The 14,828-nt window shown below is 56.9% G+C and overlaps 1 protein-coding gene across 1 annotated transcript in view; it reads left to right on the top strand.

The window, feature by feature from the left end:
• Positions 1-24: 24 nt before the first annotated feature.
• The window catches only part of LOC137309241 (serine/threonine-protein kinase MRCK alpha-like), a gene marked incomplete at its 3' end in the record, with an annotated part of 31,799 nt that continues 16,995 nt past the window's right edge, over positions 25-14,828 (top strand). The window contains 12 exon segments of the mRNA XM_067977501.1: positions 25-150; positions 2,077-2,225; positions 3,661-3,749; positions 4,794-4,828; positions 5,352-5,474; positions 6,492-6,572; positions 7,627-7,732; positions 9,365-9,495; positions 9,702-9,841; positions 10,239-10,320; positions 12,441-12,657; positions 13,034-13,096. Of these exon segments, the coding sequence (XP_067833602.1) occupies positions 25-150; positions 2,077-2,225; positions 3,661-3,749; positions 4,794-4,828; positions 5,352-5,474; positions 6,492-6,572; positions 7,627-7,732; positions 9,365-9,495; positions 9,702-9,841; positions 10,239-10,320; positions 12,441-12,657; positions 13,034-13,096 (1,342 nt within the window).

The following is a 14,828-nucleotide window of genomic DNA, read 5'->3' as shown; positions in this document are numbered from 1 at the left end:
TCTGGGAGCTGTGAACAGAGGGTGATGGATGCCTGTGTTGACAGGGTGAGCGATGAGAAGGAAGCTCGAGGGTATCTCCAGTCACTGGCCACCAAGATGACGGAGGAACTGGACTCCCTGAAAAGTTTGAGCGGGAATGTGAAGTCTGTGGTAAGGCCTTGTGGGTCCTGGCTCTTCTGTGCCTGATTGTCCTGGGAATGAGGTGTGGTCATCTGGTCGAGTCCTCGGGCGGGAGCGAGGGATGCGGGGAGCGGGCGGGAGCGAGGGATGAGTGAGGGATGCGGGGAGCGGGCGGGAGCGAGGGATGAGTGAGGGATGCGGGGAGCGGGCGGGAGCGAGGGACGCGGGAGCGAGGGATGTGGCGAGGGAGGTGGGAGCGAGGGATGCGGGGAGCGGGCGGGAGTGAGGGATACGGGGAGTAGGTGGGGAGGCGGGAGTGAGGGATACGGGGAGAAGGTAGGGAGGCGGGAGTGAGGGATACGGGGAGCAGGCGAGAGTGAGGGATACGGGGAGCGGGCGGGAGTGAGGGATACGGGGAGCGGGTGGGAGTGAGGGATACGGGGAGCAGGCGGGAGTGAGGGATACGGGGAGCGGGCGGGAGTGAGGGATACGGGGAGAAGGTGGGGAGGTGGGAGTGAGGGATACGGGGAGAAGGTGGGGAGGTGGGAGTGAGGGATACGGGGAGAAGGTGGGGAGGTGGGAGTGAGGGATACGGGGAGAAGGTGGGGAGGCGGGAGTGAGGGATACGGGGAGAAGGTGGGGAGGCGGAGTGAGGGATACGGGGAGAAGGTGGGGAGGTGGGAGTGAGGGATACGGGGAGAAGGTGGGGAGGTGGGAGTGAGGGATACGGGGAGAAGGTGGGGAGGCGGGAGTGAGGGATACGGGGAGAAGGTGGGGAGGTGGGAGTGAGGGATACGGGGAGAAGGTGGGGAGGTGGGAGTGAGGGATACGGGGAGAAGGTGGGGAGGCGGGAGTGAGGGATACGGGGAGAAGGTGGGGAGGCGGGAGTGAGGGATACGGGGAGTAGGTGGGGAGGTGGGAGTGAGGGATACGGGGAGAAGGTGGGGAGGTGGGAGTGAGGGATACGGGGAGAAGGTGGGGAGGTGGGAGTGAGGGATACGGGGAGAAGGTGGGGAGGTGGGAGTGAGGGATACGGGGAGAAGGTGGGGAGGTGGGAGTGAGGGATACGGGGAGTAGGTGGGGAGGTGGGAGTGAGGGATACGGGGAGAAGGTGGGGAGGTGGGAGTGAGGGATACGGGGAGAAGGTGGGGAGGTGGGAGTGAGGGATACGGGGAGAAGGTGGGGAGGTGGGAGTGAGGGATACGGGGAGAAGGTGGGGAGGCGGGAGTGAGGGATACGGGGAGAAGATGGGGAGGTGGGAGTGAGGGATATGGGGAGAAGGTGGGAGGCGGGAGTGAGGGATACGGGGAGAAGGTGGGGAGGCGGGAGTGAGGGATACGGGGAGAAGGTGGGGAGGCGGGAGTGAGGGATATGGGGAGAAGGTGGGGAGGCGGGAGTGAGGGATACGGGGAGAAGGTGGGGAGGCGGGAGTGAGGGATACGGGGAGAAGGTGGGGAGGTGGGAGTGAGGGATACGGGGAGAAGGTGGGGAGGTGGGAGTGAGGGATACGGGGAGAAGGTGGGGAGGTGGGAGTGAGGGATACGGGGAGAAGGTGTGGAGGCGGGAGTGAGGGATACGGGGAGAAGATGGGGAGGTGGGAGTGAGGGATACGGGGAGAAGGTGGGGAGGCGGGAGTGAGGGATACGGGGAGAAGGTGGGGAGGCGGGAGTGAGGGATACGGGGAGAAGGTGGGGAGGTGGGAGTGAGGGATACGGGGAGAAGGTGGGGAGGCGGGAGTGAGGGATACGGGGAGAAGGTGGGGAGGTGGGAGTGAGGGATACGGGGAGAAGGTGGGGAGGTGGGAGTGAGGGATACGGGGAGAAGGTGGGGAGGTGGGAGTGAGGGATACGGGGAGAAGGTGGGGAGGTGGGAGTGAGGGATACGGGGAGAAGTTAAATAAATGAAGCTTGTGTAGTTGGAGAGATTGTAAACTCTCGGTCTTCTCTGGTGACGCAGGACAAGCCCTGGAAGGCCCGACGTCTTCAGAAACTGGAAGCCTCGGCCAAACTGGAATTGCAGTCGGCGCTGGAAGCAGATATACGGGCCAAACAATCACTGCAGGAGCAGCTGAACGAAAACAAGGCCACAAATCTGGCCACTGAATGGTAAGGGATCAGCGACCTGCCCCGGGAGTGTTTGACGGGACAGTGTAGAGGGAGCTTTACTCTGTATCTAACCCTGTACCTGCCCTGGGAGTGTTTGACGGGACAGTGTAGAGGGAGCTTTACTCTGTATCTAACCCTGTACCTCTGGGAGTGTTTGATGGGACAGTGAGAGGGAGCTTTACTCTGTATCTAACCCGTGCTGTACCTGCCCTGGGAGTGTTTGACGGGACAGTGTAGAGGGAGCTTTACTCTGTATCTAACCCGTGCTGTACGGCTGCCCTGGGAGTGTTGATGGGACAGTGTAGAGGGAGCTTTACTCTGTATCTAACCCGTCTGTACCTGCCCTGGGAGTGTTTGATGGGACAGTGTAGAGGGAGCTTTACTCTGTATCTAACCCGTGCTGTACCTGCCCTGGGAGTGTTTGATGGGACAGTGTAGAGGGAGCTTTACTCTGTATCTAACCCTGTACCTGCCCTGGGAGTGTTTGACGGGACAGTGTCGAGGGAGCTTTACTCTGTATCTAACCCTGTACCTGCCCTGGGAGTGTTTGATGGGACAGTGTAGAGGGAGCTTTACTCTGTATCTAACCCGTGCTGTACCTGCCCTGGGAGTGTTTGATGGGACAGTGTAGAGGGAGCTTTACTCTGTATCTAACCCTGTACCTGCCCCGGGAGTGTTTGATGGGACAGTGTAGAGGGAGCTTTACTCTGTATCTAACCCTGTACCTGCCCTGGGAGTGTTTGACGGGACAGTGTAGAGGGAGCTTTACTCTGTATCTAACCCTGTACCTGCCCTGGGAGTGTTTGATGGGACAGTGTAGAGGGAGCTTTACTCTGTATCTAACCCTGTACCTGCCCTGGGAGTGTTTGATGGGACAGTGTAGAGGGAGCTTTACTCTGTATCTAACCCTGTACCTGCCCTGGGAGTGTTTGATGGGACAGTGTAGAGGGAGCTTTACTCTGTATCTCACCCTGTACCTGCCCTGGGAGTGTTTGATGGGACAGTGTAGAGGGAGCTTTACTCTGTATCTAACCCTGTACCTGCCCTGGGAGTGTTTGATGGGACAGTGTCGAGGGAGCTTTACTCTGTATCTAACCCTGTACCTGCCCTGGGAGTGTTTGATGGGACAGTGTAGAGGGAGCTTTACTCTGTATCTAACCCGTGCTGTACCTGCCCTGGGAGTGTTTGACGGGACAGTGTAGAGGGAGCTTTACTCTGTATCTAACCCGTGCTGTACCTGCCCTGGGAGTGTTTGATGGGACAGTGTAGAGGGAGCTTTACTCTGTATCTAACCCTGTACCTGCCCTGGGAGTGTTTGATGGGACAGTGTAGAGGGAGCTGTGACCCGTTGCCTCTCCCCTGTGTATCCAGACCTGTGATAGCAGCCCCTTACACCCTCTGTAACACTGACCTGACCCGTCTCTGTTCTCTGCAGCAAGTTACAAGAATTGGAGAAGCAGAATGAAGCTCTGAAGATGGAGGTGGAGAAACTGAAGGTGGAGGTGGAGACCAAGGTTCGGGAAGGTAATAAACGCCTCGGGTTTCACCTCGCCTTGGGGAGGGCTCCGAGTGGCTGGAAACTGCCGGAAGCCGCCCGTTGATTGAAGCAGAGACCCTGTTAACGTTGAGGAATGGGTTTGACAGGTCGCTGAAGGAACGGGGGATAACGGGATATGGGAACATGGTGGGAACATGGGATTAGGATTCTGCTCGCCTGGAGGATAAACACCAACACGGCCTGGCCTATGGGGGAGGGGGGTGAGGGCCCTGGTCTGTGGGGGAGGGGGGTGAGGGCCCTGGTCTGTGGGGGAGGGGGGTGAGGGCTCTGGTCTGTGGGGGAGGGGGGTGAGGGCCCTGGTCTGTGGGGGAGGGGGGTGAGGGCTCTGGTCTGTGGGGGAGGGGGGTGAGGGCTCTGGTCTGTGGGGGAGGGGGGTGAGGGCTCTGGTCTGTGGGGGAGGGGGGTGAGGGCCCTGGTCTGTGGGGGTGAGGGCCCCGGTCTATGGGGGAGGGGGTGAGGGCCCTGGTCTACGGGGGAGGGGGTGAGGGCCCCGGTCTATGGGGGAGGGGGTGAGGGCCCCGGTCTATGGGGGAGGGGGTGAGGGCCCCGGTCTATGGGGGAGGGGGTGAGGGCCCTGGTCTATGGGGGAGGGGGGTGAGGGCCCTGGTCTATGGGGGAGGGGGTGAGGGCCCCGGTCTATGGGGGAGGGGGTGAGGGCCCCGGTCTATGGGGGAGGGGGTGAGGGCCCCGGTCTATGGGGGAGGGGGTGAGGGCCCCGGTCTATGGGGGAGGGGGTGAGGGCCCCGGTCTATGGGGGAGGGGGTGAGGGCCCCGGTCTATGGGGGAGGGGGTGAGGGCCCCGGTCTATGGGGGAGGGGGTGAGGGCCCTGGTCTATGGGGGAGGGGGTGAGGGCCCCGGTCTCTGGGGAAGGGGGTGAGGGCCCCGGTCTATGGGGAAGGGGGGCTCGGTCCATGGAGAAGGAGTGTGATCCCCAGGCGGACAATGGATAATATTTATTTCTATAATAATGTAGACATTAACCCGGGATCAAACTTTGACTGTCCCACAGGTTTACCTCAGGATTCTTTCTTCTCATTTCTCTCGGTAAGTAACAGGATGCCAGCGTTTGTAAAGAGACTGTGTTTGAAATCTTCTCCTGCCCCCTGTCCCACACTCACTGACATCGTTAATCTTTCTGCCGTTGTTCCCGTCCCTTTTAAAACCACAGTTAATCGCCCTCCTGCTTAAACCCCCAACCCCCGGATCCCCTCCAATCCCACTCTAACCTCCTCCAGCCCCTACAACCCTCCGAGATCTCTGCGCTCCTCCAATTCTGGCCTCTTGACCATCCCCGATTTCCATCGCCCCGCCATTGGCGGCCGTGCCTTCAGCCACCTGGGCCCTAAGCTCTGGAATTCCCTCCCTAAACCTCTCCGCCTCTCTCTCCTCCTTTAAGACGCTCCTTAAAACCTACCTCTTTGACCAAGCTTTTGGTCACCTGTCCTAATATCTCCTCATGTGGCTCGGTGTCAAATTTAGTCTGATTTACGCTCCTGTGAAGGGCCTTGGGACGTTTTGCGACATTAAAGGCGCTATATAAATGCATCTCATTGTTGTTGTTCGACAGTTCGAGTCGCTGGAATTTTCCAGCACTTCACGGCAGTCTCCGGACATCACGAAGGCTGCGACGAGCGCAGAGCCGGAGTCCGGAGCCCAGAGTCCGGCCCTGAGAGGTGGCGAAGCAGGAGACGTGAGTGTGGCGGGGCCGGCCAGTTCCCCACCTTTGACCTTTGACCACTTCTCTGCTGCTGCTTTGTATCCGCACCTGGAACCTTGCGGCCGGCTTTCACTTTAATCGGACGTCAGGGCCGTGTTTCCGTTTTCCCCGGGCGCACTGAGCTCGCGTTGGTCCAGCCTGGCGTGGCAGCAGAGGGCACGATTGGCCTCACCGCCCTGGGTTAGAGAGGAGGGTTCACAGGCCAGTGGAAAATGTCTGTGCGTGTGTGTGTGTGCGCATACGTTTCCTTTCAATTCATTCTCGGGATGTGGGCGTCGCTGGCGAGGCCGGGCATTTATTACCCATCCCTAATTGCCCTTGAGAAGGTGGTGGTGAGCCGCCTTCTTGAACCGCTGCAGTCCGTGTGGTGAAGGTTCTCCCACAGTGCTGTTAGGAAGGGAGTTCCAGGATTTTGACCCAGCGACGATGAAGGAACGGCCGATATATTTCCAAGTCGGGATGGTGTGTGACTCGGAGGGGAACGTGCAGGTGGTGTTGTTCCCATGTGCCTGCTGCCCTTGTCCTTCTAGGTGGTAGAGGTCGCGGGTTTGGGAGGTGCTGTCGAAGAAGCCTTGGCGAGTTGAGGCAGCGTTCTTTATATGGGTGGGAGTGTTGTATATTCCGACAATGTGGAAAGATGCCCAGGTATGTCCTGCCCACAAAAAGCAGGACGAATCCAACCCGGCCAATTACCGCCCGTCAGCCGACTCTCAACCGTCAGCAGAGTGGCAGAAGGTGTGGTCGACTGTGCTATCCAGCGGCACTTAGTCAGCGATCACCCTGCTCGGGATGGGTTCTGTCAGAAGCACTCGTCTCCAGACCTCATTACAGCCACCTTCTCGAGGGTAAACCAGGCGACACCCACACTCCGAGAATGAATAAAACAAAAGCTCCCCCGCCATTCCAGATGGCGCATTAATTTATTGCGAGGCAGTTGCTGCAGACTGGGTCCAATCTTCCCTTTGCTGATTGTCTTTCTCTCTTTCCCAGTTAAACGCAAAACCGTTGTCTCCAAGAAAGCTGGTAAAGAAACCCACAGGTCCCCCACCGGTCAGCCAGCCCGTGCCCAAGGTAGGGTCTTCAACAGCTGACGCCTGCAACAGTCTAAAACCATTCCAATTTGGGGTATCTTCAGTGAGTTTTGGTATTTGAGGTGAGGGATGTTACTGCTGGAGAATGGGACACTCGCAGGGCAGGTACAGCACGGGTTAGATACAGAGTAAAGCTCCCTCTACACTGTCCTATCAACACTCCCAGGGCAGGTACAGGGTTAGATACAGAGTAAAGCTCCCTCTACACTGTCCCATCAACACTCCCAGGGCAGGTACAGGGTTAGATACAGAGTAAAGCTCCCTCTACACTGTCCCATCAAACACTCCCAGGGCAGGTACAGCACGGGTTAGATACAGAGTAAAGCTCCCTCTACACTGTCCCATCAAACACTCCCAGGGCAGGTACAGGGTTAGATACAGAGTAAAGCTCCCTCTACACTGTCCCATCAAACACTCCCAGGGCAGGTACAGCACGGGTTAGATACAGAGTAAAGCTCCCTCTACACTGTCCCGTCAAACACTCCCAGGGCAGGTACAGGGTTAGATCCAGAGTAAAGCTCCCTCTACACTGTCCCATCAAACACTCCCAGGGCAGGTACAGGGTTAGATCCAGAGTAAAGCTCCCTCTACACTGCTGGTTTCGGGTGATATTTGGGGCTGTATTTCCAGTGTGAACCATGAAGCAGATTGAGACTCCCCGATCCATGGAAGATCTTTAAATCAGGAGAGCGAGACTTTAATCCTTCACTCCTGTGACGGAGTGACAGGGTTGGGAGCCAGGAGTGACGGCTAGTTCATCTGCCCAGAGTTGATTTCTCTCGATTCCTCCTTGGATGGAACTCACTGTTGGTAAACGAGCTTCTGTCTTTAGGGGAAGCTCGATAAACACATGAGGGAGAAAGGAATAGAAGGATAGGGTGATAGGGTGAGATGAAGGGAGGGAGGGAGGAGGCTCGTGTGGAGCATAAACACTGGCATAGACCAGTTGGGCCGAATGGCCTGTTTCTGTGCTGTACATTCGATGTATGTGATTCCCGATCTGTGTAATTTTATCATGATATTTTATGTTGCAGCCCACACCTCACCATTTCAAGCTGAAATCCTTCCACTTCCCCACAAAGTGCATGCGTTGTACATCACTCATGGTGGGCCTGGCACGGCAGGGATTCAGCTGTGAAGGTAAGATCATTGTTCACTGAATCCTGGGTTAGGGGGAGTGTCGAGGGAGCTTTACTCTGTATCTAACTCGTGCTGTACCTGCCCTGGGAGTGTTTGATGGGACAGTGTAGAGGGAGCTTTACTCTGTATCTAACCCGTGCTGTACCTGCCCTGGGAGTGTTTGATGGGACAGTGTAGAGGGAGCTTTACTCTGTATCTAACCCTGTACCTGCCCTGGGAGTGTTTGATGGGACAGTGTCGAGGGAGCTTTACTCTGTATCTAACCCTGTACCTGCCCTGGGAGTGTTTGATGGGACAGTGTAGAGGGAGCTTTACTCTGTATCTAACCCTGTACCTGCCCTGGGAGTGTTTGATGGGACAGTGTAGAGGGAGCTTTACTCTGTATCTAACCCGTGCTGTACCTGCCCTGGGAGTGTTTGATGGGACAGTGTAGAGGGAGCTTTACTCTGTATCTAGCCCGTGCTGTACCTGCCCTGGGAGTGTTTGACGGGACAGTGTAGAGGGAGCTTTACTCTGTATCTAACCCTGTACCTGCCCTGGGAGTGTTTGACGGGACAGTGTAGAGGGAGCTTTACTCTGTATCTAACCCTGTACCTGCCCTGGGAGTGTTTGATGGGACAGTATAGAGGGAGCTTTACTCTGTATCTAACCCTGTACCTGCCCTGGGAGTGTTTGATGGGACAGTGTAGAGGGAGCTTTACTCTGTATCTAACCCTGTACCTGCCCTGGGAGTGTTTGACGGGACAGTGTAGAGGGAGCTTTACTCTGTATCTAACCCTGTACCTGCCCTGGGAGTGTTTGACGGGACAGTGTAGAGGGAGCTTTACTCTGTATCTAACCCTGTACCTGTCCTGGGAGTGTTTGACGGGACAGTATAGAGGGAGCTTTACTCTGTATCTAACCCGTGCTTTATCTACTTCCATCTCCGTAACATCATCGGACTCCGCCTCTGCCTCAGCTCATCTGCTGCTGAAACCCTCATCTGTGTCGTTATCACCTCTAGACTTCACTATTCCAACTCTCCCCTGGCCGGTCTCCCATTTTCCATCCTCTGTAAACTTCAGCTCATCCAAAACTCTGGCCCCCCCCGTATCCTAACTCGCCCCGAGTCCCGTTCACCCCTCACCCCCCCCCTGTGCTCGCTGACCTACATCGGCTCCCGATCCGGGAACACCTCGAATTTAAAATTCTCATTCTTCTTTTCAAATCCCTCCACGGTCCTCGCCCCCTCTCCCTATCTCTGTAACCTCCTCCAGCCCCTACAACCCTCCGAGATCTCCGCGCTCCTCCAATTCTGGCCTCTTGCGCATCCCCGATTTTAATCGCTCCGCCATTGGCGGCCGTGCCTTCAGCTGCCTGGGCCCTAAGCTCTGGAATTCCCTCCCTAAACCTCTCCGCCTCTCTCTCTCCTCCTTTAAGACGCTCCTTAAAACCTCCCTCTTTGACCGAGCTTTTGGTCACCTGTCCTAATATCTCCTCATGTGGCTCGGTGTCAAATTTTGTTTGATAATCGCTCCTGTGAAGGGCCGAGGGACGTTTTACTGTGTTAAAGGCGCTATATAAATGCAGGGTATGTGTTGTTCTGCGTGCTAAGGCTCCTCCCTCACCGCTCTCCCCCTCTCCGCCCTACAGTCTGTACCTTCGTGTGTCACTCCGCCTGCTCTGCTGAGGCACTGATCTGTCCATCGCCGCCCGACCAGATCCGGTCGCTGGGAATTCACCCAATCACAGGATCCGGAACCGCGTTCGAGGGCTTCGTGTCGGTAAGCGATGGGCGGAGGGGGGGGGGGGGGCGGAGGGGGGGGGGGGGCGGAGGGGGGGGGGGGCGGGATACGGGTGTGGGCCGGAGAAGAGGACGCTCGGTCTCGTGTCCAGCACGGCCCCGCTCTGCGTGCTCGTGGGTCTGCTCCCTCTGACCCCCCCCACCCCATCACGGTGCTCTCTCTGATCTCTCGTTCCTGTCCCTCAGGTCCCAAAACCGGCAGGGGTGAAGAAAGGCTGGGAGAAGGCCTACGCTGTCCTCTGCGACTTTAAGATTTTCATCTACGAGACAGCGGAGGGGAGGAGCTCGCAATCCAACGCAGCCATCACCCACGTCGTCGACCTGCGGTACGTCCAGTCGGAGATCGAAGGCCGCAACCTCGCTCCCTTCCCCCTCTCCCCAGGGTCGCTGCCCCCCACCCTCCGCGGGGAAGGCATCAAATCCCTGAGGGGCAGCCCTTGGTTTGACACCAGCAACTCACGGGGGGAGCTTTACACCCCAAAGAGTGACTGAATTGTGTATTGTTACCAGGACAGGAGGCGGGAGTGAGGGGAGAGGGCGGGAGCGGGGGGCCGCGGGGAGAGGGCGGGAGCGGGGGCCGCGGGGCGAGGGCGGGTGGGTAGGTGGAGTTTATGAGGTTGGCATGGGCCAGTTGGGATGTGTGGCCTGTTTTTCAGTGTTCCTCTGTTGCCCTGGGCTTCACTGTGTAATCTCTGGGTGAAGAGTTCGTCATTTGTGTTTCAGGGATGAAGAATTCTCCGTGAGCTCTGTGTTCTCCTCTGACGTGATTCACGCCAACAAAAGGGACGTTCCTTGTATATTCAGGGTGAGTGAGACCATCGAGGGTATCCCATAACCCTTACACTTTAGGGTCACGGGGCAGTGATCAGGAGCAGGAACCCTGGCTGATTCTCCTCTCTCCCTAACCCAGGGGTCACTGGGCAGTGATTCGGAGCGGGAACCCTAGATAATTGGTTTTTTTTCCTGAGTCCAGGGGACTGAGTCCAGTTCTGGCCCCTCCTGTTCCCAGAGCTGAAATCGGCCAAGTCAGTAAAGATCCTCTGAGATTTCCTCTTTTGTAACATCAAATCCCCTGTCCTGCCTGCTCTTTCTCCTCCCTCACATCACCCCACTCTCCTGCTCTATCTCATTCTTCCCCTACGACCCCAAACTCTGGAACTCCTCCCCTCCCTCGGGAACATAGGAACAGGAGGAGGCCATTCAGCCCCTCGAGCCTTTTCCGCCATTCAATTAGATCACGGCTGATCTGTATCTTAACTCCATTTACCCGCCTTGGTTCCGTAACCCTTAATACCCTTACCCAACAAAATCGATCAATCTCAGTTTTGACATTTTCCAATTAACCCCCAGCATCCACAACTTTTTGGGGGAGAGTTTTCCAGATTTCCACCCCCCTTTGTGTGAAGAAGTGCTTCCTGACATCACCCCTGAACGGCCTGGCTCTAATTTTAAGGTTCTGCCCCCCTTGTTCTGGACTCCCCCCACCAGAGGAAATAGTTTCTCTCTATCGACCCTATCAAATCCTTTAATCATTTTAAACGCCTCGATTAAATCACCCCTCAACCTCCTACACTCGAGGGAATACAAGCCTAACCTCGCCTCGTAATTTAACCCTTTTAGCCCCGGTATCATTCTGGTGAATCTGCACTGCACCCCCTCCAAGGCCGATATATCCTTCCCGAGGGGCGGGTCCCAGAACTGAAGGTGGTTCTCCAGATGGGGTCTGACCAGAGATTTATAGAACTGTACTTGTATTTGAAACAATTCACAGAGGGGGGGGGTCACTCGAGCACTAACATGACCCTCATAGACCAGAGGGTCAGAGTGGCACTGTATACTCGAGCTCATCCAAAACTCTGCTGGCCGAATCCTAACTCTCAACAGGTCCCCCTCACCCATCAGCCCTGGGCTCACTGACCTACATTGGCCCCTGGTCCTGCAAACCTCACCAAGGCCAATATATCCTTCAGTCTCTGTTTGCTCCTTTCATGTGAAACCCAAACTTGGCGTCACCAATTCAGCACCATTTCCAAACTTGGCGTCACCAATTCAGCACCATTTCCAAACTTGGCGTCACCAATGCACCATTTCCAAACTTGGCGTCACCAATTCACCATTTCCAAACTTGGCGTCACCAATTCACCATTTCCAAACTTGGCGTCACCAATGCACCATTTCCAAACTTGGCGTCACCAATGCACCATTTCCAAACTTGGCATCACCAATGCACCATTTCCAAACTTGGCGTCACCAATTCAGCACCATTTCCAAACTTGGCGTCACCAATGCACCATTTCCAAACTTGGCATCACCAATGCACCATTTCCAAACTTGGCGTCACCAATGCACCATCTCCAAACTTGGCATCACCAGTGCACCATTTCTAAACTTGGCGTCACCAAGTCAGCATTTCCAAACTTGGCGTCACCAATGCACCATTTCCAAACTTGGCGTCACCAATGCACCATTTCCAAACTTGGCGTCACCAATGCACCATTTCCAAACTTGGCGTCATCAAGGCACCATCTCCAAACTTGGCGTCACCAATGCACCATTTCCAAACTTGGCGTCACCAATGCACCATTTCCAAACTTGGCGTCACCAAGGCACCATTTCCAAACTTGGCGTCACCAAGGCACCATTTCCAAACTTGGCGTCACCAAGGCACCATTTCCAAACTTGGCGTCACCAAGGCACCATTTCCAAACTTGGCGTCACCAAGGCACCATTTCCAAACTTGGCGTCACCAAGGCACCATTTCCAAACTTGGCGTCACCAAGGCACCATTTCCAAACTTGGCGTCACCAAGGCACCATTTCCAAACTTGGCGTCTTGCCCCTGCCCCTTCACCCTCGAGGTTGCCGTGACGACGTTCAGTGCTTCTCCCCCCACCCCGGACTGTCCTGTCTCTGTTTTCTCCGACAGATCACCGCATCCCAGCTGACAGTCCCGAGCACCAAGACCTCCCTCCTGATGCTGGCTGAGAACGAGAGTGAGAAGAAGAAATGGGTGACAGTGCTCAGTGAGCTGGTCTCGATCCGTAAACAGAGCGGCTTCAAACAGCGGTTGGTGCTGAGCGCCAACGAGGCGTACGACAGCGCACTGCCACTAATCCGAAGCACGCAGTCCGCTGCCATCCTGGGTAAGGTCTCTGTCAGCACCATTCGCACGTAGATACAGAGTAAAGCTCCCTCTACACTGTCCCGTCAAACACTCCCAGGGCAGGTACAGGGTTAGATACAGGGTAAAGCTCCCTCTACACTGTCCCATCAAACACTCCCAGGGCAGGTACAGCACGGGTTAGATACAGAGTAAAGCTCCCTCTACACTGTCCCATCAAACACTCCCAGGGCAGGTACAGCATGGGTTAGATACAGAGTAAAGCTCCCTCTACACTGTCCCGTCAAACACTCCCAGGGCAGCTACGAGGTTAGATACAGAGAAAAACTCTCTCTCATTCTCACTCTCACTCAGTCACTGTAGCATTTTCCTGATTCATTTCCTTCTCTCCATTTCAGACCAGGAACGAATCGCCTTGGGTACTGATGTTGGACTCTACCTCATCCATGTGACGCAAAATGGTAAATAATTACTCTCGGAGTTCACTCAGTGAGACAGTCTCCTCGGGGACCTGGTGTAAATGAGTAGAGGGATATGGGGAGAAGGTGGGTGATGGTGGGATTGACTGATATGGGGAGAAGGTGGGACGGTGGGCTCGAGGGATATGGGGAGAAGGCGGGGTGGAGGGGTTTGGGAGAAGGCGGGTTTGGGAGAAGGCGGGGTTGAGGGGTTTGGGAGAAGGCAGGGTTGGGGAGCAGATGGGATTGAGGGATTGGGGAGACGGTGGGATTGAGAGAGACGGGGGATTGAGGGATTGGGGAGAAGGCGGGATCGAGGGATTGGGGAGAAGGCGGGATCGAGGGATTGGGGAGAAGGCGGGATCGAGGGATTGGGGAGAAGGCGGGATCGAGGGATTGGGGAGAAGGCGGGATGGAGGGATTGGGGAGAAGGCGGGATGGAGGGATTGGGGAGAAGGCGGGATGGAGGGATTGGGGAGAAGGCGGGATGGAGGGATTGGGGAGAAGGCGGGATGGAGGGATTGGGGAGAAGGCGGGATCGAGGGATTGGGGAGAAGGCGGGATCGAGGGATTGGGGAAAAGGTGGGATCGAGGGATTGGGGAGAAGGTGGGATTGGGGAGAAGGCGGGATCGAGGGATTGGGGAGAAGGTGGGATCGAGGGATTGGGGAGAAGGCGGGATCGAGGGATTGGGGAGAAGGCGGGGTCGAGGGATTGGGGAGAAGGCGGGGTCGAGGGATTGGGGAGAAGGCGGGGTTTGGGGAGAAGGCGGGGTCGAGGGATTGGGGAGAAGGCGGGATCGAGGGATTGGGGAGAAGGCGGGATCGAGGGATTGGGGAGAAGGTGGGATTGGGGAGAAGGTGGGATTGGGGAGAAGGCGGGATCGAGGGATTGGGGAGAAGGCGGGATCGAGGGATTGGGGAGAAGGCGGGATCGAGGGATTGGTGAGAAGGCGGGATCGAGGGATTGGGGAGAAGGCGGGATCGAGGGATTGGGGAGAAGGCGGGATCGAGGGATTGGGGAGAAGGCGGGATCGAGGGATTGGGGAGAAGGCGGGATCGAGGGATTGGGGAGAAGGCGGGATCGAGGGATTGGGGAGAAGGCGGGATCGAGGGATTGGGGAGAAGGCGGGATCGAGGGATTGGGGAGAAGGCGGGATCGAGGGATTGGGGAGAAGGCGGGGTTGAGAGAGACGGTGGGATTGAGGGATTGGGGAGAAGGTGGGGTGGAGGGATTGGGAGAAGGCGGGATCGAGGGATTGGGGAGAAGGCGGGATCGAGGGATTGGGGAGAAGGCGGGATCGAGGGATTGGGAGAAGGCGGGATCGAGGGATTGGGGAGAAGGCGGGATCGAGGGATTGGGGAGAAGGCGGGGATCGAGGGATTGGGGAGAAGGCGGGATCGAGGGATTGGGGAGAAGGCGGGATCGAGGGATTGGGGAGAAGGCGGGATCGAGGGATTGGGGAGAAGGCGGGATCGAGGGATTGGGGAGAAGGCGGGATCGAGGGATTGGGGAGAAGGCGGGATCGAGGGATTGGGGAGAAGGCGGGTTGAGAGAGACGGTGGGGTTGAGGGATTGGGGAGAAGGCGGGGTCGAGGGATTGGGGAGAAGGCGGGGTCGAGGGATTGGGGAGAAGGCGGGGTCGAGGGATTGGGGAGAAGGCGGGGTCGAGGGATTGGGGAGAAGGCGGGGTCGAGGGATTGGGGAGAAGGCGGGGTCGAGGGATTGGGGAGAAG

This window comes from Heptranchias perlo, unplaced genomic scaffold (genome assembly GCF_035084215.1).
Source record: "Heptranchias perlo isolate sHepPer1 unplaced genomic scaffold, sHepPer1.hap1 HAP1_SCAFFOLD_1545, whole genome shotgun sequence".
NCBI lineage: Eukaryota > Metazoa > Chordata > Chondrichthyes > Hexanchiformes > Hexanchidae > Heptranchias > Heptranchias perlo.
Note: the sequence above shows the minus strand (reverse complement) of the source record. Positions and strands in the feature narration are given on the sequence as shown.